The 22,233-nt window shown below is 34.2% G+C and overlaps 1 protein-coding gene across 1 annotated transcript; it reads right to left on the bottom strand.

Moving 5' to 3' along the window:
* Positions 1-7,334: 7,334 nt before the first annotated feature.
* LOC110684065 (probable protein phosphatase 2C 4) lies at positions 7,335-11,025 on the bottom strand. The gene is made up of 4 exons (XM_021860462.1): positions 8,995-11,025; positions 8,740-8,853; positions 7,867-8,131; positions 7,335-7,768 (listed from the first exon to the last, which is right to left on the bottom strand). The coding sequence occupies exons 1-4, from the start codon at positions 10,657-10,659 to the stop codon at positions 7,653-7,655; spliced, it is 2,160 nt and encodes a 719-aa protein (XP_021716154.1). The 5' UTR covers positions 10,660-11,025; the 3' UTR covers positions 7,335-7,652.
* Positions 11,026-22,233: the final 11,208 nt, after the last annotated feature.

Raw genomic sequence — 22,233 nt, 5'->3', positions numbered from 1 at the left:
GGCAAAGTCGACATTGGGAAACAGGCGGCCCCAGGTCATGCGCTGGATTTGAGCGGAGTCTTCCACCATCTCCCGGACGAGCTCTTTCTTCTCTTGCTCGGCCTTTTCCGAGAGCTCTTGGGTAAGACTCTTCTCTTGGCTCACCAGGCGTTCTTTTACGTTGGCCAAAGATTTCTCCATGGCTTCGTAAGAGTGCATTTTTTGGCGAAGAGGTTTCAGCTCGGCCTTAAGATTTGTGACGGTCGCCTCCAGCTCGTCATTCTTCTTCTGGGCCGCCTCTAACTGAGCCCGAACAGCGGCGGTAGCCTGCGCCTGATAATAAAGAATATCAATGGTCAGTACTTCATTTTGGGCAATTTGAAACATTGCCTTATCACAGTTGGAGGCGGCCATAGCTTTTGCGGCCTTTACCTCTTTGTTTTTCCGATCAATCGGCCTGCGAAGGCTGTTAACTCGGAGCAGGGCCTAAGTACAAAAAAAACAGGCGTCAGTTTCCAAACAAAAAAGATAACAGGCGTCCTGGAACTCAAATACTCAAAAATATGCTAAGTATACCTCAGCAAGGACCCCTGCAATCCCATCAAGGTCAAGGGTGCCGGCACCCCTGACCGCCTCCCTTTCAGATGGAGGAACTGCTTTGATCATGGACTTGGCTACCTCAACCAAGTCAAGCCCCTGAGGGCCGGCTGCATCAAACGTAAAAAAAAAAAAAAAAAAAAAAACAAGTTAGACCTAGTCAAGAAGGAAGCAAGTGTGAAAGTTTTTACAAGTGATTGTCCATACTTCTAGGCGGCCCCGCCGGGGTTTTAGAAGAAGTGGCCGGCTGCTTCTCAGCCGCCGATGTTTTCCTGGAAGACCCAGGAGAGCTTGCAACAGTCGTCCTCCGGGCCTTGGGATCCGGCTGTTGCGAGGAAGAAGCTCTTGGAGTGTCAGACTGAAAACAAAAAGAGTTAGTATTTGCATAAGACAACTCCTAAAAGAGGAAGAGTTTTCAAAGCCTACCAAGGGTGCCCCCTTGTTGGGGGAGTCGGCACAAGACTGTTGCATGAGAGAGGCCCGCAACATGGCCGCCGCAGTCTTGGATGCTGTTATTTTACTCATGGCGTCAGCTGCAAAAAATAAACAGCAAAGTTTGTAAAGATCCCAAGTAAACAAGGCGTGAAAAAAACAAAGTATTTGTCAGGCCGGCTACCTCTAGAGCACCGACTGCTGAGGCCACAGGCGGCCAAAAAGTACTCGTCATAAAGCCACTTGAAGCTCGGGACGCAGTTTAGGGGTACTTGCTCTCGTACCCCTGAAGTAGAGTTCACCCTAGTCTCTACTTTGAAGAGTCCTTTGTCTAGGATCTCTCTTTTAGCCTTTGGGGGAACAGGCGGCATGCTGCGGCCGCCTGCGAGAAGAGGCGGATCCCTATTCCACTTGTTAAAACGTTGGTTCAGCTCCGTGTCTGAACCCTCAATGATAAGGAAGGTGTTCCGCCAATCCTTCCATTTGTTCGCCTTACCTCTCGTCATGAGGTAACCCCTATGGCTTGTTAATTGATACCAGCCGGTACCTCCCGACTTAGGGGTCCGGCTGAGATAGTTCATGTGGGCGAAAGCCTCAAAGCTTGGCTCCACCCCGTACATTTCGCACCCGGCCACATAGCCGAGTACGTTTACCCAAGAGTTGGGGGCTAACTGCCATAACCCCAAATCATACCCATCTAAAATCCGCTGAACAGCCGGATGTAATGGGAAGCGCAGTCCAGCTTTGATGGCCGCCACATAGCAGCCAAAGCAGCCGTCATCATAGCTGGTACCAGTCGGCCAGACGACAGTGTCTTCTGGATCCGGCACGAACAGTAAAAATTCCGGGCCCATTCTGTGGTTAGCAATAAAGCTCTCCACTTTGTCTTGCATGGTTGCGATCCGGCCCCGGGGTACCATGCAGTAGTAGGGGGCGTTTTCCTCTCTGTAAGAGGCGGACGGCTCCGCCCAATTGTCCCCCTTCTCAACTGCATGAGAAAGTCTCGCCTCTTGTAGGCGGCTATGTCTTTCTTCTGAGCCTGGAGAACTGTGGCCAGAAGAGCTGGACTCGGACTCGTCCTCTGACGAGTCCGAAGAGGACGACTCCTCCCCTCTCCCAGAGGGGCCCGCCTCCTCTCCCTTAGAAGGAGCAGGAGGAAAATTAGACATATCAACGGTAAGATGGGACGGGACCACCTTGGCCCCTCTCTCAGAACTGTCGGCTTGGCAGCCGCCTCGTTTCAATTCTACATCTGGCGCCTGGTCAGATGTTTCACTAATGAGCACCCTTTGGGAGGAGCCGTCTGAGTTTGATATCATAGCAGTCTTTTTTGTTCTGGCCATCACGTTCTGCATAGACACAGATACAGTCGGACTTTGTATAAAGGGCAAAGATGGGTCCAGAAAAGGGCAGGCGGCACTCCTAGTCCTAGATTCAGCCGTCCCCGGTGACCGACTGATCACTAACTTAGGTCGTGTCGTGTGCTTCCGTGGTGCCATTTCAAAAAATAAAAAGAAAATTAAGAGTAAGAGAACTGAGTTACCTGAACGAGTGACGGTTGATGAAGTTCTGGAAATCCGGTGCAGTCGGCTTGTCAGAACAGGCGGTAGGCAGAAAAGGTCCGAAATGTCAGAGCAAGTTCAGGGGTCCGAATGTTCTCGCAAAGTTCTCAAATGTGAAAATGACCGAAGTCAGCACTTCCTTATATAGGCAAAGTGAGAAGGCGAAGGGTCGCTTCCAAATTCAAAATTTGGGCGGGAAAATCTCTCGGCCGTTTGCAAGGTGACACCTGTAGCAGGCCGTCGCCTGTCACCGTGCGACACCTGTCACAGGCGACACGTGACCAGTCACGTGCCACCTGTGAGGGGCAAATGATTAGGGGATTTTTATCCACCAATCACCGTCTGACAAGTGGACCAACCAGGTTCCGCCACGTGTCCTTCACGAAGGCCAATAGGAGCCTGCCACGTGTCAATCACAGATACGTCCTCTACGGACCAATCGAGGCACGCCACGTGTCCACCCATGCCAAATGGGAAAACCGGCCAACAAGGCCCAATCCTGTCTAGAGGCCCGGTTTCAGCCCTAGGTTTACCCTAAACCTAGAGAGTGGCACGCTTCTCAAGACTATAAATACTTAATTAATCCTCATTAATTAAGAAGTCAAGAAAACATCAGGCAATCAAGCAATTGAGAGGCAATTGATCAAGCAATTAATCTCACCTGAAGAACAGAGAAGAACAGAAACATTACGGAACACTAATAACCGGCTAATCTCGCTAACAAAGCAGATTACCAACATTAAACACTCTCACCTAGAGAGGTCTTCTTACTTTAATTTCCGTATTAATTACTCCTTAATCAGGTACTAACTTGACCGTTGGAGGCGGAGCTCTCAGGAGTCTCCGTTATTTTGCAGGTACAGGCGTCCGGTTCCAGTCTCGGAATTGTAACTCTCCCGCAGGACATCAGAAAACCCCGAAACAAGTATATCCTTCAAATATTCATAGGGAACACATAACTAATAGATTATAGTACTACTTTGGTCATCACTTTTTGTTCTTCTTATTTGAAATCTTATTGTGAGATCAAAGGAAAATAGTCATATTTAAAAAAAGAAATTGCAATAACTAATTACTTTATAATCGTCATACCCTTATCAAAACATCTAATTTGTTTGATCAGTGAAATAATTCAAGTACACATATGGAGTATTATACATATATAGAACCAGCCAACAGTTGATATCAAAGTTCCATGTATGCTTTAAGAATAAATAAAGTTGAGATTTACTATTTCTCTATAAAGCTAATTAATTAATTAAAAAATCCTAATTACCTCATTGGAGCTTGGATTAATATAACTTTCTATTAGTAGAAACATAATCTGATGTGCACATGCATTTTCTCTGAAACACCAATTTGAACCATATAAATAAATAATAGTATGAGTGGAAATATTTCATTAATTTCTTTCTCATTGCTATTGAAATACTACCCATAACTGTGGTGGCCATTTTTAAAAATTTAGGAAAAAAAAAACTTAACTAGTTTGGGTATTTTATGGAAAGATTTCTAAAAGTATAGGCTACCTCAGTCATTACCTATTCGTTAGGCAATGGAAACTCACCATGAGTTATATGTTTGTGATCGCGCTTATATTGCTCCTCATATTTTGGATGATATGTTTCATTTGAAGGTTAATTTAAGTTCATCTAATTATAGTAAAATTATTTAACTCTGAAAATATAGTTATGAACTATAATTATAAGATTTTTGTGAGCAATCTTTTCGTGACATCATAATATCGATCATGTCAAATATCACTCCGTGTCATGCTAACGTATTTAAATATTCACAAAGTTAACAAGATTGATATTAAATGTAACATTTTACACCCACATTATGTTGATATTTTAAAGTGAATTCAGTGTATCAATCAAATATTGAGATTGTTTGCCCAAAAAAAAAACAAATACTAAGATTGTAAACTAACATATTACCATTTTTTTTAAGTCTATTACCATCTACAGAGTATATTATGAATCATTTTAAGTTTTGGATTGTCTAATATTTTTGCTTTATATCCTGTGGTTTGTAAACAGCTACCATTGTAACCATATTTTCCCCTTTTGCACCTCCTTACCGTAGTAATAATTATACGTAGGGCATGTTCTCATTGATTGAAATGAGTAAAACTGAACTTATTAGAGCTAAACTGAATTGAACTGAATATTTTATAAGAGAAAGAAATTAGGAGCTGCACTGAATTGAACTTATTAGAACTGAACTGAACTAAAAATAATCGTATGAGAATAGGCCCGTAGCATGGCGAATTGCTAAAGATTCTATCATATTTCTTTAAAAAAATTAAAAGAATTTCCATCAATCATCAGAAATATATACTGTACAAAATAAACACTATCTTTCAAATTTAAATACTTAAATAAAAAGTATGTTTCCAACTTTCCATCAACAAGATAATTTATTAAAGAATGTGTCAAAAAAAAATATCAAAGTGAATGACGTCATAAAAAACTTGGTACTTTAATTTGAGTTTATCTGACACCATAAAAATGGGGCCAAAAGGGTTCAGCGCAACCAAAGCACACAGCCCAATATTGAAACTCCCACAAGCCCTTTGAATTTGACCCTTAACATGAACCATTGGCCAGATGGATTTGGTGGGCCCTAAAATTATGCGACGGTTTAAATTGCAAAATAAGACTGTCCTTAACTTAATGAATTGGGGCAAGCTAAATTAAAAGAAAAGGACCAAATCACACCCATTAAAAACTCAGGTTGGTTGTACAGTACAAAGGTACATCATTTTTCATAATAATAAGGATATTAAAAGAGCCAATGCAAAAATGATTATATCACCAATGAGACTTGTAAGAATTTAAAAATCGGCTCTTAATATACAGTCAGGTGTATAGTGTATTGAGAGATGACCGTCTTCAATTAAATTAGGTGTTTTAATCTAACACGAAAATTTTAAGGAAAAAAAGTTGTTAGTTCAACAAAAGTATAGTTGGTCAGCCAATACGAAAAAAATCGATTCTTAAATAAAAGGGTCCCTCCACCCTTAATTGCATCTGCATAAGTCATGAACCTCCCATATAAGGAAATCATCTGCAAGAAGCTGAGTGAGGTCGTGGGTCACTTGCACAACTGAAAATATATCGTTACACAAAAAAAAATTAATGGTACAAAAATGTCATTTGGATGACCTCTGCTAACTGCATTACATTTACTATCAATTCAATCCAAAGGTAGTTAGCAGTTGGACAACTAATGGACGGAAGCTTTTCTCTTTATTACATTCAATTTACTAATTCTGCCTCTTCCTCTTAAAAAAGCCTACCTACATGACATTAAAATAGTGCCCGTACAACTTTTCATAATACGAGTTATCTAACCTACTCGTATGATATTGTTATTAGGCTCTTTTATCGTCACTCTATATAAATAAGTTTCGACAAAAAATAAGTTAATAAGAGTCGGTATGGATTGAGATTTTGATTTTTGACTAGTGAACAATGCATGCTAATTGCTGTTTGAAGATCTTTCTCCACTCAATAATACCTTCAATGATAATTTAAATTTTGTAAAGAATTTATTTAAAAAAAAAAAGTCAACAAACAGTAAAATAACAAGAAAGAAAATAGTGGGACACTATTGATTAATCATGATAACACTTCATGGATGACCTAAGTTATGGAAAACCCAATCTTTAATTGTAAAAGCTGTCCATTTTAGAATTCAGACAAAAAAGAAGAGCATAAGCAATTAGGGAGTAGGGACAGTTAAGGATGTATGATTAACAAAAGAAATGGAGTAATTACATACATTGATAATAGAGAGATAATAATTATGAAGACTTTGACTATATATACAATTAAGTATTGGTTGTAGTACGACTTTTAATTGTTTTGGTAATGACTTGTTTTGCACTATTAGTTTCCTCTTTAAGTAGTTAACTACTTTTATTAGCTATTACTCCACTTGTACTACTCCATTTCTATTTTTTCACGAAATAAGCAAAGCCAACAAATTTTCAATCTTTACTCAAACTTCAATTCTACTTTTGTCTATTTCAAGAAAACAAATAAAAAAAAAGAAGGTAAAGTACAGATGAACAATCTTTCAAAAAAAAAAAAGTAAAAATGAACAAAACATATCATTTAATTGAACTCAATTTAGGTTAATTCAATTTGAACCGAATGATAAGTAATTCGTTTTAATTTTAGATCATTCATATCATGTCGGCATGTCCATGTCCATGTCTTGATCAATAGCTCCAATAATCGATAAGCTCATATAATTTTGAATTTAGGCCATGTGATCAGATAAGATAATCGCGTACAAGTCCTTTTTACCTAGCTTAAGTTAAAGGGGAGGTTTTCCCGAATTTGCAAAAATTGTAAGACAAAAACAGGAAATAACCTGTGTAAAGGTGAAATCTACAGTTGACATTACAAAGGTGACCAAAGAAAAAGAAGTAAAATAGAATCAAAGAAATAAAAATGTGTTTTTAATTTAGGTTTGATTGGTATGGCAAGGATAAAAGAAAAACAAAAGAGAAAGTTGATCTTTTTGAGTGGGATTTTTCAACTTAAAAACAGGACCACTGCATCTAACTTTGATAGAGTATTAGGTCAACCTGAAAATCTGGGCACTAAGAAAGAACCTAATAATGATGCCCTGATGCTTCTGGGTCAGATTTTAGATATGGCATCCCTAAAGTAAACTCATAACATTCAAAATATTATGCCTTCTTTTTTTCATATTATAAATGCTTCCACTAACCAAAAAGACATAATATATGATCAACAAAATTTGTATATATTATCCAATTTTATTCAGCAATTACACCATTTTTTTCTTCTTAATAACAAGATAATGGATTTTCCTCAGCATAACTACCTCTTTATGTCTATACAATTCCTATCACCATGTCAAGACCATAACTAAACATTTTTAGCTCTTTATAGAGCTGTTTTAATGATGTTATGTAGGTGACAAGGATAAAATAAAATAAATTAAAAAAAAAACCTTTGTTTAGCTTTCTCTTTTTTTTTTTTTTTTTTTTTTTTTGGATTTTTTCCTAGCTTTTTCTACATCTTGTACCGTTTGTAGAACTTATACACATGATCTCCATATCCTGCCTTCGAAAGAAATGATGATGATTGAGACATCGTCATGGTACCTACGACGATCCCCTTGAGGTATTTCTAGCAACTCATGGAAATCCATACCTGCAGGACATTACCAAATTTAATTAGCCTGTTGCTCTGTGAATGTATTTTAGACTAACAAAATATACTTTCTAAGGATATAGAATATGAAAGTTTACCAGCTTTCTTTGCTGCACGAAACAAAACTTCCTCAACCAAATGTTGAGCAGGGTCACCTTCGGGGTACAATGAGATGAAGAGCTCCACTTCAGCGACAACTTCCTCGTTTGTGAAGTACTGATATAGCCCGTCAGAGGATAATATCAAGAATTGATCCTTCGGGCCTAATCTATGGTGATACAAAAATGGATGACAACTGATATATGGTGAAGTTCCAACATAGTCAATTCGGAACATCTCTAGCAGCGCATCATTCCATTTAGGCTGCAAAATTGCAAACTCGTTAGAACTCAATCTAGCACTATACCAAAAAATATTCAGACCAGATCACTAAGCTAAGAGAACAAATACTAAAACACAATAACATTAGTAAACAAATATCTATACACTGTCAATTGTTATGATCATCCAACAATATCCATTTTTGGTTGGGTTTTTTGTATACCAGAAATTGCACACTTCTAATTGCAGCAAGGGCAGGGCACAAGAGTGATGAAAATGGAAAAAATGTGACAAATTAGGTAATCAGAGCAAGCTTATAGTCTAACTTCATTGACTGCAATAAATTGGCAAAGGTGGTTGCATTTGAGTCAGGTACTCATCCCTCAACTAAATCAAATTAATGAAGAACAAGTACATCGTTTCTGGTTGCTGTCTACATAAACTTGCAACTAGCTAGCTAGCTAGTTTGTTTCAACCAACAACTAACAAAGTTTGTAATCAAGCAACTATTATGTCATAATCTTCAAAAATTCAACTTTGGTATATGAATGGCAATCAATTACTAATCGTTGTCAATTACGAAACTTATAGATGACAATGAATACACGTATTCGATACTGAAATCAATGATGATCAACATAATGCAATACCTGCTTAAGAAAACCAGCACCAAAAGCCCGAGTAACCTTCAAAGAACCTTTGACGCGATCATTGACAATGGCAAATGCATCATCTGGGTGTTCATCTCTGATTCGTTGCACTTCCTGAAAAACATAATCATACATCATAAGCAAGCAGCTAACTAGGGACTAATTCAATTACAATTGAAAATACAAACAATTGACAAAGTCACCAATAAACAATAACAATAATGTGAATTGTATAAAGATTACTAATTCTTTTACCTCTTCAACACAAGTACTATGATCCATTGTAAGTTGGAAAGTTCTAAGACTAGGTTTGACACCATCTGATACTTCAAAGTCATACATTGATTCCTCATTAATCCTTTCCAAATCCTGATCAATTTTACCAAGTCTAAGATCAGGCTCTTTATTTTGCGCCAAAACGGCTCGACTATCACCAACATTCATCAAATAAACATCCTCCCCTTTCATCAACATACCAAGAACGCAAGAACCCATCAAAGCTAACTCAGGGTTTTCATCCACCATCTTATCAGCAATGTCTAAATAAGCTTCCTCTGTCTTCTTCAAAGCCCGAGACAACGCCTTCAAAACATCGGAATGATTGATCGATTTACCCTCAGAATCATTCCTATTCCATTGCTCTTTTAATCTCCTATCAAGCTCTAATCTTTCTCTATCCCATTCACACTTCCATCTCCTTTGATTCTCTTCCCATTTCTTAGTTGCCCCTTTAAACTTACTCTTTGATGAATTCCTCCCCCTTTTACCATTCCCATTCCCACAATCAACAGTTTCCCCACCACTTACACTACTTTCAGCATAATTTTCGCGGTCGAAAAACTCACAAGACTCAATATCTGAACTACAACTACTACTTCTACTACTATTACTACTACTTTCAGAAGATGAACAGCTATTATTAGGAAGATTTGATGATGAACAAGATGAATCAAACTTACTATTATCATCCCACAACAAACCCTTGAGCTCTTTCTGAACATTTGAATACAAATTTGACAGTAAAAAATCAGTAGCATCAGGACCATTGAATCCATCATAAATCCCTACAAAAACCCAACCATGTTCTTCTGATACAACCACATGTACACGATCCTCCCCTGCTTTCCCCTGCGCCCACTGAAGATTCTGACTCTCCCATGAATCACTCTCACCTAAACTCATCTCCGAGCTCATGTTCAAGCTCCCACTCATTTCGGGCCCGGGCCCAGGTACGGGCCCACCAATTACCCAATTATCCTGCCCAACACCGCCGCCACCTTTGATCGGGGCAACCGAGCTCTGCCCGAATGTTTTCGAGATCGCATGCCGAAGCCCACGGATCAATGAACCGGGTCGTTTCTTAAGCTTGAGCCCGGTCCAATTCCCCTGCACTGATAAGCTCCGATCAAGTGGTCCAGAGAAGAGAGCAGGACCTGCACGATCCAGTGGGCCGGATAAGAACCCGGCTCGTTCAATTGGACCCGACATGAACCCGCGATCAATACTGATTGGACCCGACAGTGGACCCGAATTGAGGGAGGATCCGCGTGGGATTGGCTGAAGTGGGACGGAAGCGAATGATGTGGAGCTCTCGAAGAAGGCGGCTGTGGCTGACGTGGCAGTTGGGTCAGCCACAAAAGCGGTGGATAACGGCGTTGAGGTATTCGCCGACACCGAAGCGCCGGAGATCGACCGGAATATCGAAACACCAGCCGCCGATTCCTCCGAGTGGATCTTCGACGATGCAGAGGCTAACGGGTTAGACATCCGGGTCTTCGGGTCGGGCCGAACGTAGCAGAAAGAATGGCCCAATCCCTCGTCGTATTGGTCCATGTACATACCATGTTTTTGCTTATTAGCCCGTCGGGCCTCTCCAGAGCCCGTGAAACATATACCAAGTTTTCCGATTCCATTACCCATTTTATTTTTTTCAAATCAGCAAACAAATGGGTTTTCAATTGAATGAATTGGGTATAAGTTAATTGTATAAAAGGGTGTCTGAAAATAGTGATAAAAATGAAGATTATTGTCGGAATTGGAATTTCATAGCTAAGGTAAAGAAGGAAGAAGGTGAAGGAAAAAATGGAGGAGAGAGAAAGAAAGGGTGGTTGGAAGAGAGAGAAAGAGAAGAGGCGTGGAAGATGGGGGGAGTGAAATGGAAAGAAGTAGGGGGAGAGTTGACTTTTGAGTAAAAAGAGAGAGGTTTTTCAAATGAAAATGGGGTGGATGCTTCTTCATTTATCTTTTTTTTTTTCTTTTGTTTTTTATGTTTTGGTGTTATTCTTTGTCAAAATTTTCTAAATTTTTATAATTAAAAAAACAAATGAAAAAAAATAATTTGGGTGGTATGACAATAGTTGCACTAATGGGTATGAATGTGAAGTGTGGGATAGCAAAATGGGTTAGGTTGGCGTTGACTTAGGAATCTCCCCTAAGCTACGCACCCTTTTTTTAATCATTCAATTAAAGAGTTTTCCATTTTCTTCATTTAATTGTGGGTTTGCTTCATTTTAATTTTTAGTCAACTTTTTGCATTTGCCTTTAGTTTTTGACTAATATATGTGTTTTTTTTTAATTATAAACTTTTAATCTAAGCAAAGTTGTTTATCTATTGTTTGAATTTTCATAAATTAAAAGTTTACTTCGTCTATTGTTTGAATTTTCATAATTTAAATGTTTACTTTATCCAAAAGTTATACATGAGTCTTTTGCTTTATGTGTATACAAGTCTCATATATAATCTGAGTTAGAGATGTAATCATCGTTATTTCGTTAGCCCATTAAGCAATCGATATGGGTTCGTTGGTCCTGACATATGTCTAATTGAGACGCTTTTTGTTGTTTTCTTATGTAATTTATGTAAAGAATATTAAATACTTTTGATAGTGACATTAATTATAAATATAGAAAAAAGGTGATTAAATTCAATACAAGCATGTTAAAAAGACAAATTTGTGACCAAAATAATAGCGTACTACATTGTTTATGCATAAATATTGCATTGCTTGTGATAGCTAAAGACCTAAAGGAAACAAAAAAAAATGAAGTGTGGCTCTAGAGAATGTTGGATGTGTGATTACCAAGTTGTATAGTACGAGTTGTATTATCTATCTTAACTCTCAAGCTTTAATCACCAAAGAGCGATAAGCCAGAATTAGTTCAATTGAAAATTTTACATTGAACTTTGTATTTTGTAATTATTAAGCAATTACATATTATGAAAAGAAAAAACTACTAATACCATGTAAAAAGCTTGAATATGATGTCATTGCATGTGAATGACATGCTCTAACATGTAATAGAGATGTGTTATAATTCATAAGTACATTTATCGAGTTGCTGTGAATTAATGTACTACGTATCATCCTATCAAGGCTTGACCTAGGCAAAAATTATGACCTAATACAAAGACTGAAATACAATATGGCATGACTCAATGTCATCTTCACTAATTAGGTCTATAGAAGTACTCGTATCATTTTATGATATACAGACAATAGTAGAATGAAAGGGAAAGAAAATGGTGAAGTATGTACGTATTTAATTTTAAGGTTACGTATGAAAAATAAAGAAAAGGGACGGTGTCCAAAAGTCAAAGAGCTCCAAACTCTCCCTTAAATATAGCATGGGAAGGTGTGCCATAATCACCGTTGGATCGAGAGTACAAGTCTTTCGATGATTTTTCTACTAAAACGATTGTTTGACTTACACCTGGCACTTCATTATAGTTTCACACCATTTATTCCTTTTTTTTTTTTTTTCTTTCTCATTGACTTCAACGTCTCGCACTCTCGCCCACATTTACTGATTTCGAGTTTTCAACTTATCAACCATTGATTTTTTTTACATGAACTATATCCTTAGATACATTTTGATTTTTTACCATTATAACATTATACTCGGTATTTTTTATTTTTTTAGTAGACACTTTTTTTTAATGTATCAACGCAGTTATTTTAATGATTAATATTCGTATATCTAAGTATTGATATGTTAAAAGACTTAAAACTATAAAAAGCGTCAATATTATGAAAATATTTTATGAGATTGTTTTAACAAGATATAATTAACTACCAAATATGAAGTATGTTTTATCGTAAATGTAAAAGCTTGTTCTTTTGAGCTTCTAAGTGAAGCAAAGCTGAATAAGTCATTTCCATGTGTTTTATACGAAATATTACACAAAACGTAATGTGAAGATGTGTATATACTATAATTGTATTGTATTGTTGTTAAGAAAATTTGATTTATTTAGAAAGAAAGAATGAAAGACATGAAAAAGGTTTAAGTATTCCTCAAATTAGTAATTAAAGTAGATAATACTTATAAGTAGAAAAGTTAGTAATAGTGGTGTCAAATTCGAAAAATTCAAAGTTATCATCATGCATGAGTACAAGTGCATATATAAACCCTTTGTAAGTGGAGAACCTTCCTCAGCCACCATCTCCACAATCCATTGGGGTTGACCCACCTCCACTTTTTTTTCATGAATATTTTCTTGCTTAATGCCATAAATACTTGTCAAAAATTGAAGTATCAAATAAATCATAAATTCTTATTCCTCTTCCCTTTTATTAGTATCGGCCAGTTATTAAGTTTTCTCTTACTTTAAAGAAAGACTCTTTAATTAAAGTGAATAAAATCATTAAATACAACAAGGGGTTTTTTTAAAAAAAAAAAATTAGAAGAACATTAAACACTACAAGTAGTATATATATTATGTACTCCGTACATAAAAAGGTAATTTTACAAAGAACTACTCTATTAATTAATTTAATTTTTATCATGATAGCCCAAATAATCGAAATTTCAACAACCCCATGGTATCAAATATCTTATACGGAGTAATCAACTTTATGAGTTGACATGTGCATAAATGAGTATATCATTTACAAAAAAATAGAGCATCTCTTGCTAAAGCAAGATCGATATTAACATATGACAATTCATGTATGTAAATATAAGTGTATATACGGTCAATACGGAGTAATAGTTTATCGTACAACATTTATAATAATGTCCTCAAAATTTTAGGTAGAATTGATTCCTTCAAGTCACGTGAATGCATATGTTGCCTTAAAATATATCTATCTTACAGCTTTTTTTTACAGAAGATGCGAACTTTACATGGTCAATGCATCTAAAGCATAAATCATAATATCCTTTTTTAATTTTACTCCATGCCTAGTTAAGTCAACGACCTAAGGATTTGGTGTATGTACTATGTTTCTCTCTCTGTCGTTTTTCATGGAAAATATTACTTTGTAATTTGCATAATAGTAAGATCTTGAACCAAAAAAATGAGTGTGTCAAGTTTTGAACCCCAATAATCTTTAGTTCTAAGATAATATTATCACTATGGGTCTGTTTTCATTGACTAAACTCAGTTGAATACTTGAAGTGAACTGAACTGAACTTATTAGAACTGAACTAAACTAAAATGAATATTTTATAAGAGAAGGAAATTAGGAGTTGATTGAACTGAACTGAAAATAATCGTACGAGAATAGGCCCGGCCTATATCTACAAGCTTAAGGTTATAGTCAGGCCTTGTTATATTCATCTTCTTTTGGGAAATACGAATTTCTTATAAGTTTAGATAAGATAATTTAAGGAAAGTAAGCTAAAGCAAGTTCTAATATATATAAGATCTGATTAGTACAATAAATTCTAATATCGCCTAATAAGTTTTAATAAGTTCATATAAGTAAATATAATTAGACAAATAGAATACACCTTTAGAGTGGGAAAGATTATCCGCCAAATATACATCACACCATATACCAAATTCTCAAAACAATAATAAACCCTACCTGCAAACTGCACTCAAAATGAACAAACCTTAAAAGCATTGAAAAAATGCATGGCAATGCAAGTGGCAGCCAATTTTATTTAAAAAAGTTTGGGAACATGAATGTTGATTGAATATCTATATATGTAGTATTTAATTTAGTATTCAAATTAAAATTCATAAACCTAAGAGAATAAATGCCTCTTGTTTTAGAATTTCAGGCGGATCGTGACAATTATATAATTAAGTGAAGGTTAGATAACATGCAGTTTATTGAAAGCAACTTGATTGCAAAGTTAGTTGTTGCCTTAATAAGTTTATTACTCCGTATTAGACAGTAATTAGAGTACGTATATTATGGTAATCAGGTTTCGCATATTGTTAGTGCCTGTGGCTGCCGATGCAGATTCCCCCCACTTTTTGCAGCTCATTCAGTCGCCACTGCTCAGCCATGTATGTAAAGGGACAATGTTTTTAATTAGTCCTTTTTGTTACAAGAACTCCAGAATTGAAGTGCGAGAATATAACTATATACTAAAGGTGGAGCGAAGTTTCAAGTTTGGATATTGACAATGACTATACAGTTAAAGATTAAAAGATATATCTTTTGACATAATTAGGAATAGGAATTGGGTGGGCTGGGGGCGCGTGGCATACTTAGGCCCCTTAAAGGTACTACGTATTATGTATGCTTTTTAAATGGTAAAAACATGCATAAACTTGAGAGTAACATTTAATTTATTTTGATAGAAAAAATAGAGCATTGTTTGCTGAAAGGATCAGTAGAGATCCAAGGCTGGGGAAAGGAAAAGTGGAAAATAAAGTCCAATCATGGATAATAATAATGGAAAAATGGTCATACAAATTTATACTAGTAACAATATTAAATACTTTGTATATAAATAGTCTTGTTACATCAGGTTGCATTAAAATTAAACAACTAGTTCCCGTCAAAAAAAATAAAAAAATAAAATAAAATTAAACAACTAGTTAGTTGAATTTTAGTAATATTCGTTAGTAAGCATGTGAGTTTGGACTATTTACGTTTTAAATTATTAAATTCTTGTCTTAAAAACAATTGGCAGTATTACATTATAATTCTTAATTAAGTCTAATCCAATTTTTATTTTTTATTGAAAAAACTATAATATACGTGAAGAAATTTTCTCCCATCTTAAATAATTACATACATATATATCTGATTATGCTAGGTTGACTTTAACAAACTAAACAATAATTAAAATGCCACTTTATGAAGCTTAATAATGCATATAGTAACGTAGGCATGCATAGTATGATGTTATTTAATTTTGGCGTTTTTCTTAAAGGTTATAGCGAGCTAAGCCTAAGATTATTATTATTATTTCCCCTATTAAACGGGAAAAAGGGGGTGACGAAGAAGAAGAAAATATAGGCAATTAATATTTTTTTTGGTGAAAATATAGGCAAATAATATGGTGCATACATTTGTCATGAAAAAGCTAATTTAATGTGATAAATCATAGTTATAAAAATTGGGTATTTCGTATTTGTGGTCTAAGAATGCCACCCATTCAGCAAACACTCACTCTCAATCGTTTTTTTTGTAGTTTTGACCCTAAATAAAGGCAACCTAACTAAACTTAACGCTCTTATTTTTGGTAAATTCAAACCTTAACTTAGCCACTATTTGTCATTTTCTTTCGCCTTCAGCTGCACTTTGCCTCACCCACCTCCTCTATTTGGCTTATTTTGTCACTTTTTAATTAGTGCTTCCTATATATATTTTCATCTTCGTGCACTAAAAAATTATTGTTAGATTTGAGTACGCATATTAAGGTATTAATAAGGTGGGGTCGTCGGAATTTTATAGTTGAAAGATAATTGATATGACGTAACTAGGTGTAATAAACATCACGAGTTTATAAGTCAATTTTCTACTTAAATTAACATTATTGAAGATTTGGACTCTTTTTATTGACGTTTTTTTTACCTGAACTTATAAATTGAACATAGTAGGGTCTTTTTTTAGGGTGAATAGAGGATATAGATAGGTGGATAAATAGCTTAATATTAGGGTTAGCTATATATACTCGTCCTCCGTCCATATCATAGTATGTAGTATATAATACTTGGTAATACGTAGGAATGTAGCTTACATAAGTCAATTTTGAGGTTGAATTCTTGATTTGTACTACTACGTTTCTGATTGGAGGAAGCATTGCTTCTAGATAATTTAGAGTTTGACGAAACATAATATTTACGCTCAAGTTTCTAAGCCTGTTTTATGGGTCAAACCTATTGAATATTGATTATTTCATTTTCTTCATTGAATGTGAATTGGCTTAAAATAAGAGATTGTGCATGTGTAAGGAAATAACATACAAGTCTAACAACTATAAGTCTATATATCATCATTTCTTTTAAACTATATTTTTATACATGTTATTGTTGGTACGTGATAGAGAGTAAAGGAAGGACGACAAAGAGATAATCTAGAAAATTTATCTCCAATCATGGCCGAAAGTCCAAACCCGTGAAATAAATACAAAGTATGATCTACCCGTCAAAAAAGAAAAGAAATATAAGTATATTGATAAGTTTTGTCCCCTAAAATATAGGAAGTGGAACAACAGAACATTATATAGTATTCAAAATAATAAAATAAAAAACAGGTTTTGCAAATGGAGTGAAAAACACTATTATTATCAACTAAATTTATTGATGTTTTTCTTCCTTAAAAAAATATTGATGTTTTCTATTTAAAATTTTAATCATTTAGATACAAAACATGTGCTTTGTTTACGTCTAACGAAAAGCAAAAATTAAAATCTAAGTTTAAATCAAAACCAATAATATCCCATGCAAGTATGCAACATATTTTTATCTTTAAAAAAATTATACAATGCAAGCAAGAACTTTGTTTTTCTTTAAATTTGCTTTATTTCAAATATAGAGATGTGTATTGTAATATAATCATCCATCCATAATCATCCATATACACTAAGCCATGAAAGAAAATAATGGTAATTTTAAGAAAATGTACTTAATTAATACTCAATAATAAAACATTACATAATTTAAATATGGCTACATAACAACTAAAAAAATCTAATCAGCCACTTTTTTTTTAATGATAAAACTAAAATTACAACTAATTTCTATAAGTAAATCTAATGATTTGAATTACAATTATTAAGGAAATGAGGTATAAAACTCCTCCAAAAGCTTTATTTTGCAACAATTTCTTGAACTTGAACCAGCAAGAATGTTCATCCTCAAGTTCTGGAATATCTTCGTCAGCAATTATTCTCGTAGTTATCCAATGATAGATAACTAAGAGAATTCCACAAACAATTGCAGCAATAACGAGCCATAAGTATTGATAATGACATCACTACCGTTCCAATTGCCCCAAACCCCGTATGCACCAGCACAATTTCATATTTAAATAAAAAAAAAAAACCATCTCTAAACAAAAGAAATCAATGGTACTACACCGAATACCCACCAATCTCTACCATGACCTAATGATTCATCTAAATTTAAAAACAATTATATCAAAAATTTGTATCGATAGAAGATTAAATCATTAAATTTTTTAAGATAAACAGATATCTAAAAGAAATTTACTCCATACCTTCTTGTGACTATGAAAATCAAATATATTTAAGGCAAAATTCAACATAATGGCTGATGAAATGCCAAAAATACAGGCTACAAAGGCCCACACTCTTAGTTATCTATTTTGTAGCCTGTATTTTTGGCATTTCATCAGCTATTATGTTGAATTTTGCCTTAAATATTTAAGTTAAATGATGTGACTCAACGAACCACCTCTGACTCTCTGAGTAAATATTCTCTGTCTCACATCTTTTGCCTTCTAATTCACGTTTGTACATTACATACTACTCTAAGGATACTCTGCTTATACTCCGTATTAATACTCCTTCTACGAGTATCTCTTTATTTTTATACCATTATTAGTTTTTTATTATTATTACAAGCTATTACGGAGTAATATTATTATTTAAAAGTTTTGACTATGGTTTGTACTTAAAATAAAAAATATATGCCCCTTAATTGTAAATAATACCAGGTGTGTTAGAGGCTTAAAACCCATAAAAACTCAAATAAAACAAAAAAAATAAGGACATACGAAGAGTACTACTTACATTATTCAGGGTTTGTAGTACTTTTTTTTTTTCATAATTAATCATGGTTTGTACCTTATTTATGTATTGATAGTATATGTGAACTGACCCTAAAGCACTACATTACATTATTTTTTTTTATTTTTTTTTTTTACAAAAGTACTCCGTAAGAAACATGAAGGAGTTTAGGTATGTCTTCTCGATCACAAGACCGTGACCTAAAATCCTAAACTATCAAGTTATAAAAATAAACAAATTTACTACTCAATCTAAAATCGGGTATATATATATATATATATATATTTTGATGAATGGTGAGTAGCAAATTAAAATAAAAATACTTCTAACAAAAATAACAAGATCATACTGTAATATATACAAATTACAAAGTACTCCATCTTTTTTTTTTTTTAAGGGATACTCCACATTTATTGATTTTGTACATAAGCGGATAAGCCACAGTAGCTGGTCAAAAAAAAGCGTGAAGAAAAATAAATAACATTAACTCTTACATGTCATAAAACCTAAGGTTACAATCTCTCACCCTCCCTCCCAATTCACCTAAGGCTAAAAGTAAACAACATTAACTCTTACAGTCTTACTACTCTTACATGTCATAGGTGATCCTACTCGTAATGAAATAAACCTTTGGATGTACTCCGTAAGTCCGTAGCGTAGATGTCATGTATTTGTGGAGTTGTGCACTTGTGCTAAGTCGAAAGTTAATTGTTGTACATTGTACAATTCATCAAAATTAATTAAATCTCATTTGTCACAATAAGATATGTACACGCACCCAACAAGATACATAAACATGAGTACATTAGTACATATAAACATATAATAAGTTTGGTCTATTAGGAAAGATTACACCTTCCAATCTTGAGGCTGGGGATTCAATCTCCATTCAAGGCACTTTGAGGGTGGGGATCCCTTACCCTTCCCCCCTCACTTTTAAAGTGGCTGACGCGTAAATATCGTACGAAAAAAATCGTGAGGGTTGAGGTGATTTTGACTTATATGTGTGTTTTTATCATTTCTTTCGCATCCATAATCCCCACTAAAATAATAATAATATTTATTATCCCTTACATAATTTCACTTTCATGGTTTTCATGTTACATTTAGAGCACTCCCAGCAGTGAGGAGAAAAGCCCTCACGAGTAAAAATAAGGGTGTAAAAAAAAAATCCGAACACTACATCAGTGAGTGAAAAAACACTCACCGATGAGTGAAAATAAAAACCCTCAAGAGTTGAGGGCTTTTGGTGATGAACAGTAACATGTGGCCCCCACTGCTTTTGTTGTTTTTTTACAACGGTTATATTTTGTATTTGAAATATAACCGTTGTAATTATTTTTTAAAAAAAAAAAAAATTCACCAACGACCATAAATTTTTTTTCTCTATAAATAGACATGCATTTTGATATACTTTCAAAAAAACCCATAAATTAGAGAAATTAACATATTTTCCCAATTTCTTCTTGTTATTATTATTATTATAATTATTTCTTATAAAAAAAATTTCCATTTAGTATTATTAATATTTTTAAACGTAATTATAAATTTTTATTAAATTATTTTTAAACGTAATTAAAAAATAAATTAAAAAATAGTGGAGGAGAAAGTGATGAGAGGTTTTTTTTCTCCTCATTGCTGTGGTGAAAAAAACATTTGATGAGAGAAATTGTATGGGAGGAGTGAGAAAGTGGGTAGAGAGAGATTGAGAGGTTTTTTTTTCCTCACTGCTGAGAATGGTCTTACTAATAATTTATACACCCACTCACAATACCCTTATACGTAGTATTACTCTCCAAAAATTAACTTTGTGCAATTTAGGGTCTGTTTAAATTTACTTAATTTCAGTTCAGTTTAGTTCAGCTCTAATCAGTTGAACTCCAATTAGTTCAGCTCCTTATTTCCCTCTCTCGTAAAATATTCAGTTCAGCTCCTATCAGTTCAGTTCAATTCAGCTTAGCTGAGTTCGGTACATGTTAACAGGTTCTAAGTGAAGCCAAAAGAAGAAAAAAAAAAAAGTGGATGGAGTACTTTATTTACCATCTTATTTATTTAGGAAACTATATAGCTCTTTCACGACTTTGATTAAACGAATAACTTTACATCTTCTATACAGGTGAATCAAGTGTACAGCCTATAGTGTACACAGGGGCGGACCCACCTTTAGTCATAGTGGGTCCGGTGACAAAGTATTTTTTGTAAAAAATAAAATATCAAAGAGAGCCCTTATTATAGATAGGGGGTTTCTTTGATGCTGCTAGTGGTAACAACAAACAATGTCAAAGAGACCCCTTATTAAGATAGGAGATCTCTTTGATGCTGCTATTGTGTGTTTTTATATATATTAAAGAGACCTGTTATTTATATAAGAGGTCTCTTTGATGCTGCTATTGCATTTTCCGTTACTTTCTTTTTCATTAAAGAGACCAGTTATATTTAATAACTGGTCTTTTAAGTTATCTCACTTTTTTTTTGTATAATTTTTTAATAATTTTTTCCCCCTTTTTATATCTTATATTTGTACAACCAATTTTAATATTTCCCCATAAAGCTTATCAATTAACTAAAAAATCATAAAGTTAATTCAATATAATAATTTTATTGTACCATTAGTTTATAACATGTTATTTGTAGTATTTTCGACTTGTAAAATTGAATTCTTAAGTACTGTATTTGGTTGTGATATGAATTTTTGTGTCCTATTTTTTGATTGAAATTAATTTGGTATATGTATATATACATATATATGTATGTATATATACATATATATGTATATATGTATGTATATATACATATATATGTATATATGTATGTATATATACATATATATGTATATATGTATGTATATATACATATATATGTATATATGTATGTATATATACATATATATGTATGTATATATACATATATATATATATTTTATATATATAAGTTTTGGATTGAAATTAATTATAAACAAGACATGGAAAAAAAATTGTACTTTCACAAATGATCAATAATTGATGGTGACACACTATCTCGGAAATCCTGGATCCGCCACTGAGTGTACAGTGTACTACTCTCCTACTCTGTCCTCCTAACTTCGGAAATAAACATTTGAATGTAAGGCCAAATTTTATTGCTGTACGTTTGTACAGTTGTACGATCAGTACTCATATTAGTCATATATGTGAAAATATATTACTCCGTAGATCTCATTTGTCAAAATACCATGGAGTAGGTAAATAAAATTGATTGCCCTAGCATGAATTAAATCTCATCTCACTACTACTACTATTATTATTATTATTATTACACTTTTTTTTTGTTCACTTGCATTTTGAGCAATCTCCAACGCACCCGCTTGACAAATTATAAGCTAAACTACTCGCTACCATTGTTATTAAAATCCCGATTTTAAATCTTAGAATCTTATGATTTTACGATTCATGTATATCATACGATTCGATTTACGATTCTACCCTAGCGAAATCCTTACAAGTAAAAAATATGTTTATATAGGTTTTTATAAATAAATATTGTGAAGTATTGATTGCTTAATGGCTAAATAAC

The sequence above is a fragment of the Chenopodium quinoa genome, unplaced genomic scaffold (assembly GCF_001683475.1).
Source record: "Chenopodium quinoa cultivar QQ74 unplaced genomic scaffold, ASM168347v1, whole genome shotgun sequence".
NCBI classification, from domain to species: Eukaryota; Viridiplantae; Streptophyta; class Magnoliopsida; order Caryophyllales; family Amaranthaceae; genus Chenopodium; species Chenopodium quinoa.
This window is presented reverse-complemented; position numbering and strand designations above follow the sequence as displayed.

What these genes read in the sequence shown, in the direction of transcription:
- LOC110684065 (XM_021860462.1), bottom strand. Translation starts at nt 10,659, where the DNA reads ATGGGTAATGGAATCGGAAAACTTGGTATATGTTTCACGGGCTCTGGA. An exon ending in GTGCTGGTTTTCTTAAGCAG is followed by an intron (nt 8,132 to 8,739) that starts GTATTGCATTAT and finishes GCAATTTTGCAG; the next exon opens with CCTAAATGGAATGATGCGCT. An exon ending in TCGTGCAGCAAAGAAAGCTG is followed by an intron (nt 7,769 to 7,866) that starts GTAAACTTTCAT and finishes AATGTCCTGCAG; the next exon opens with GTATGGATTTCCATGAGTTG.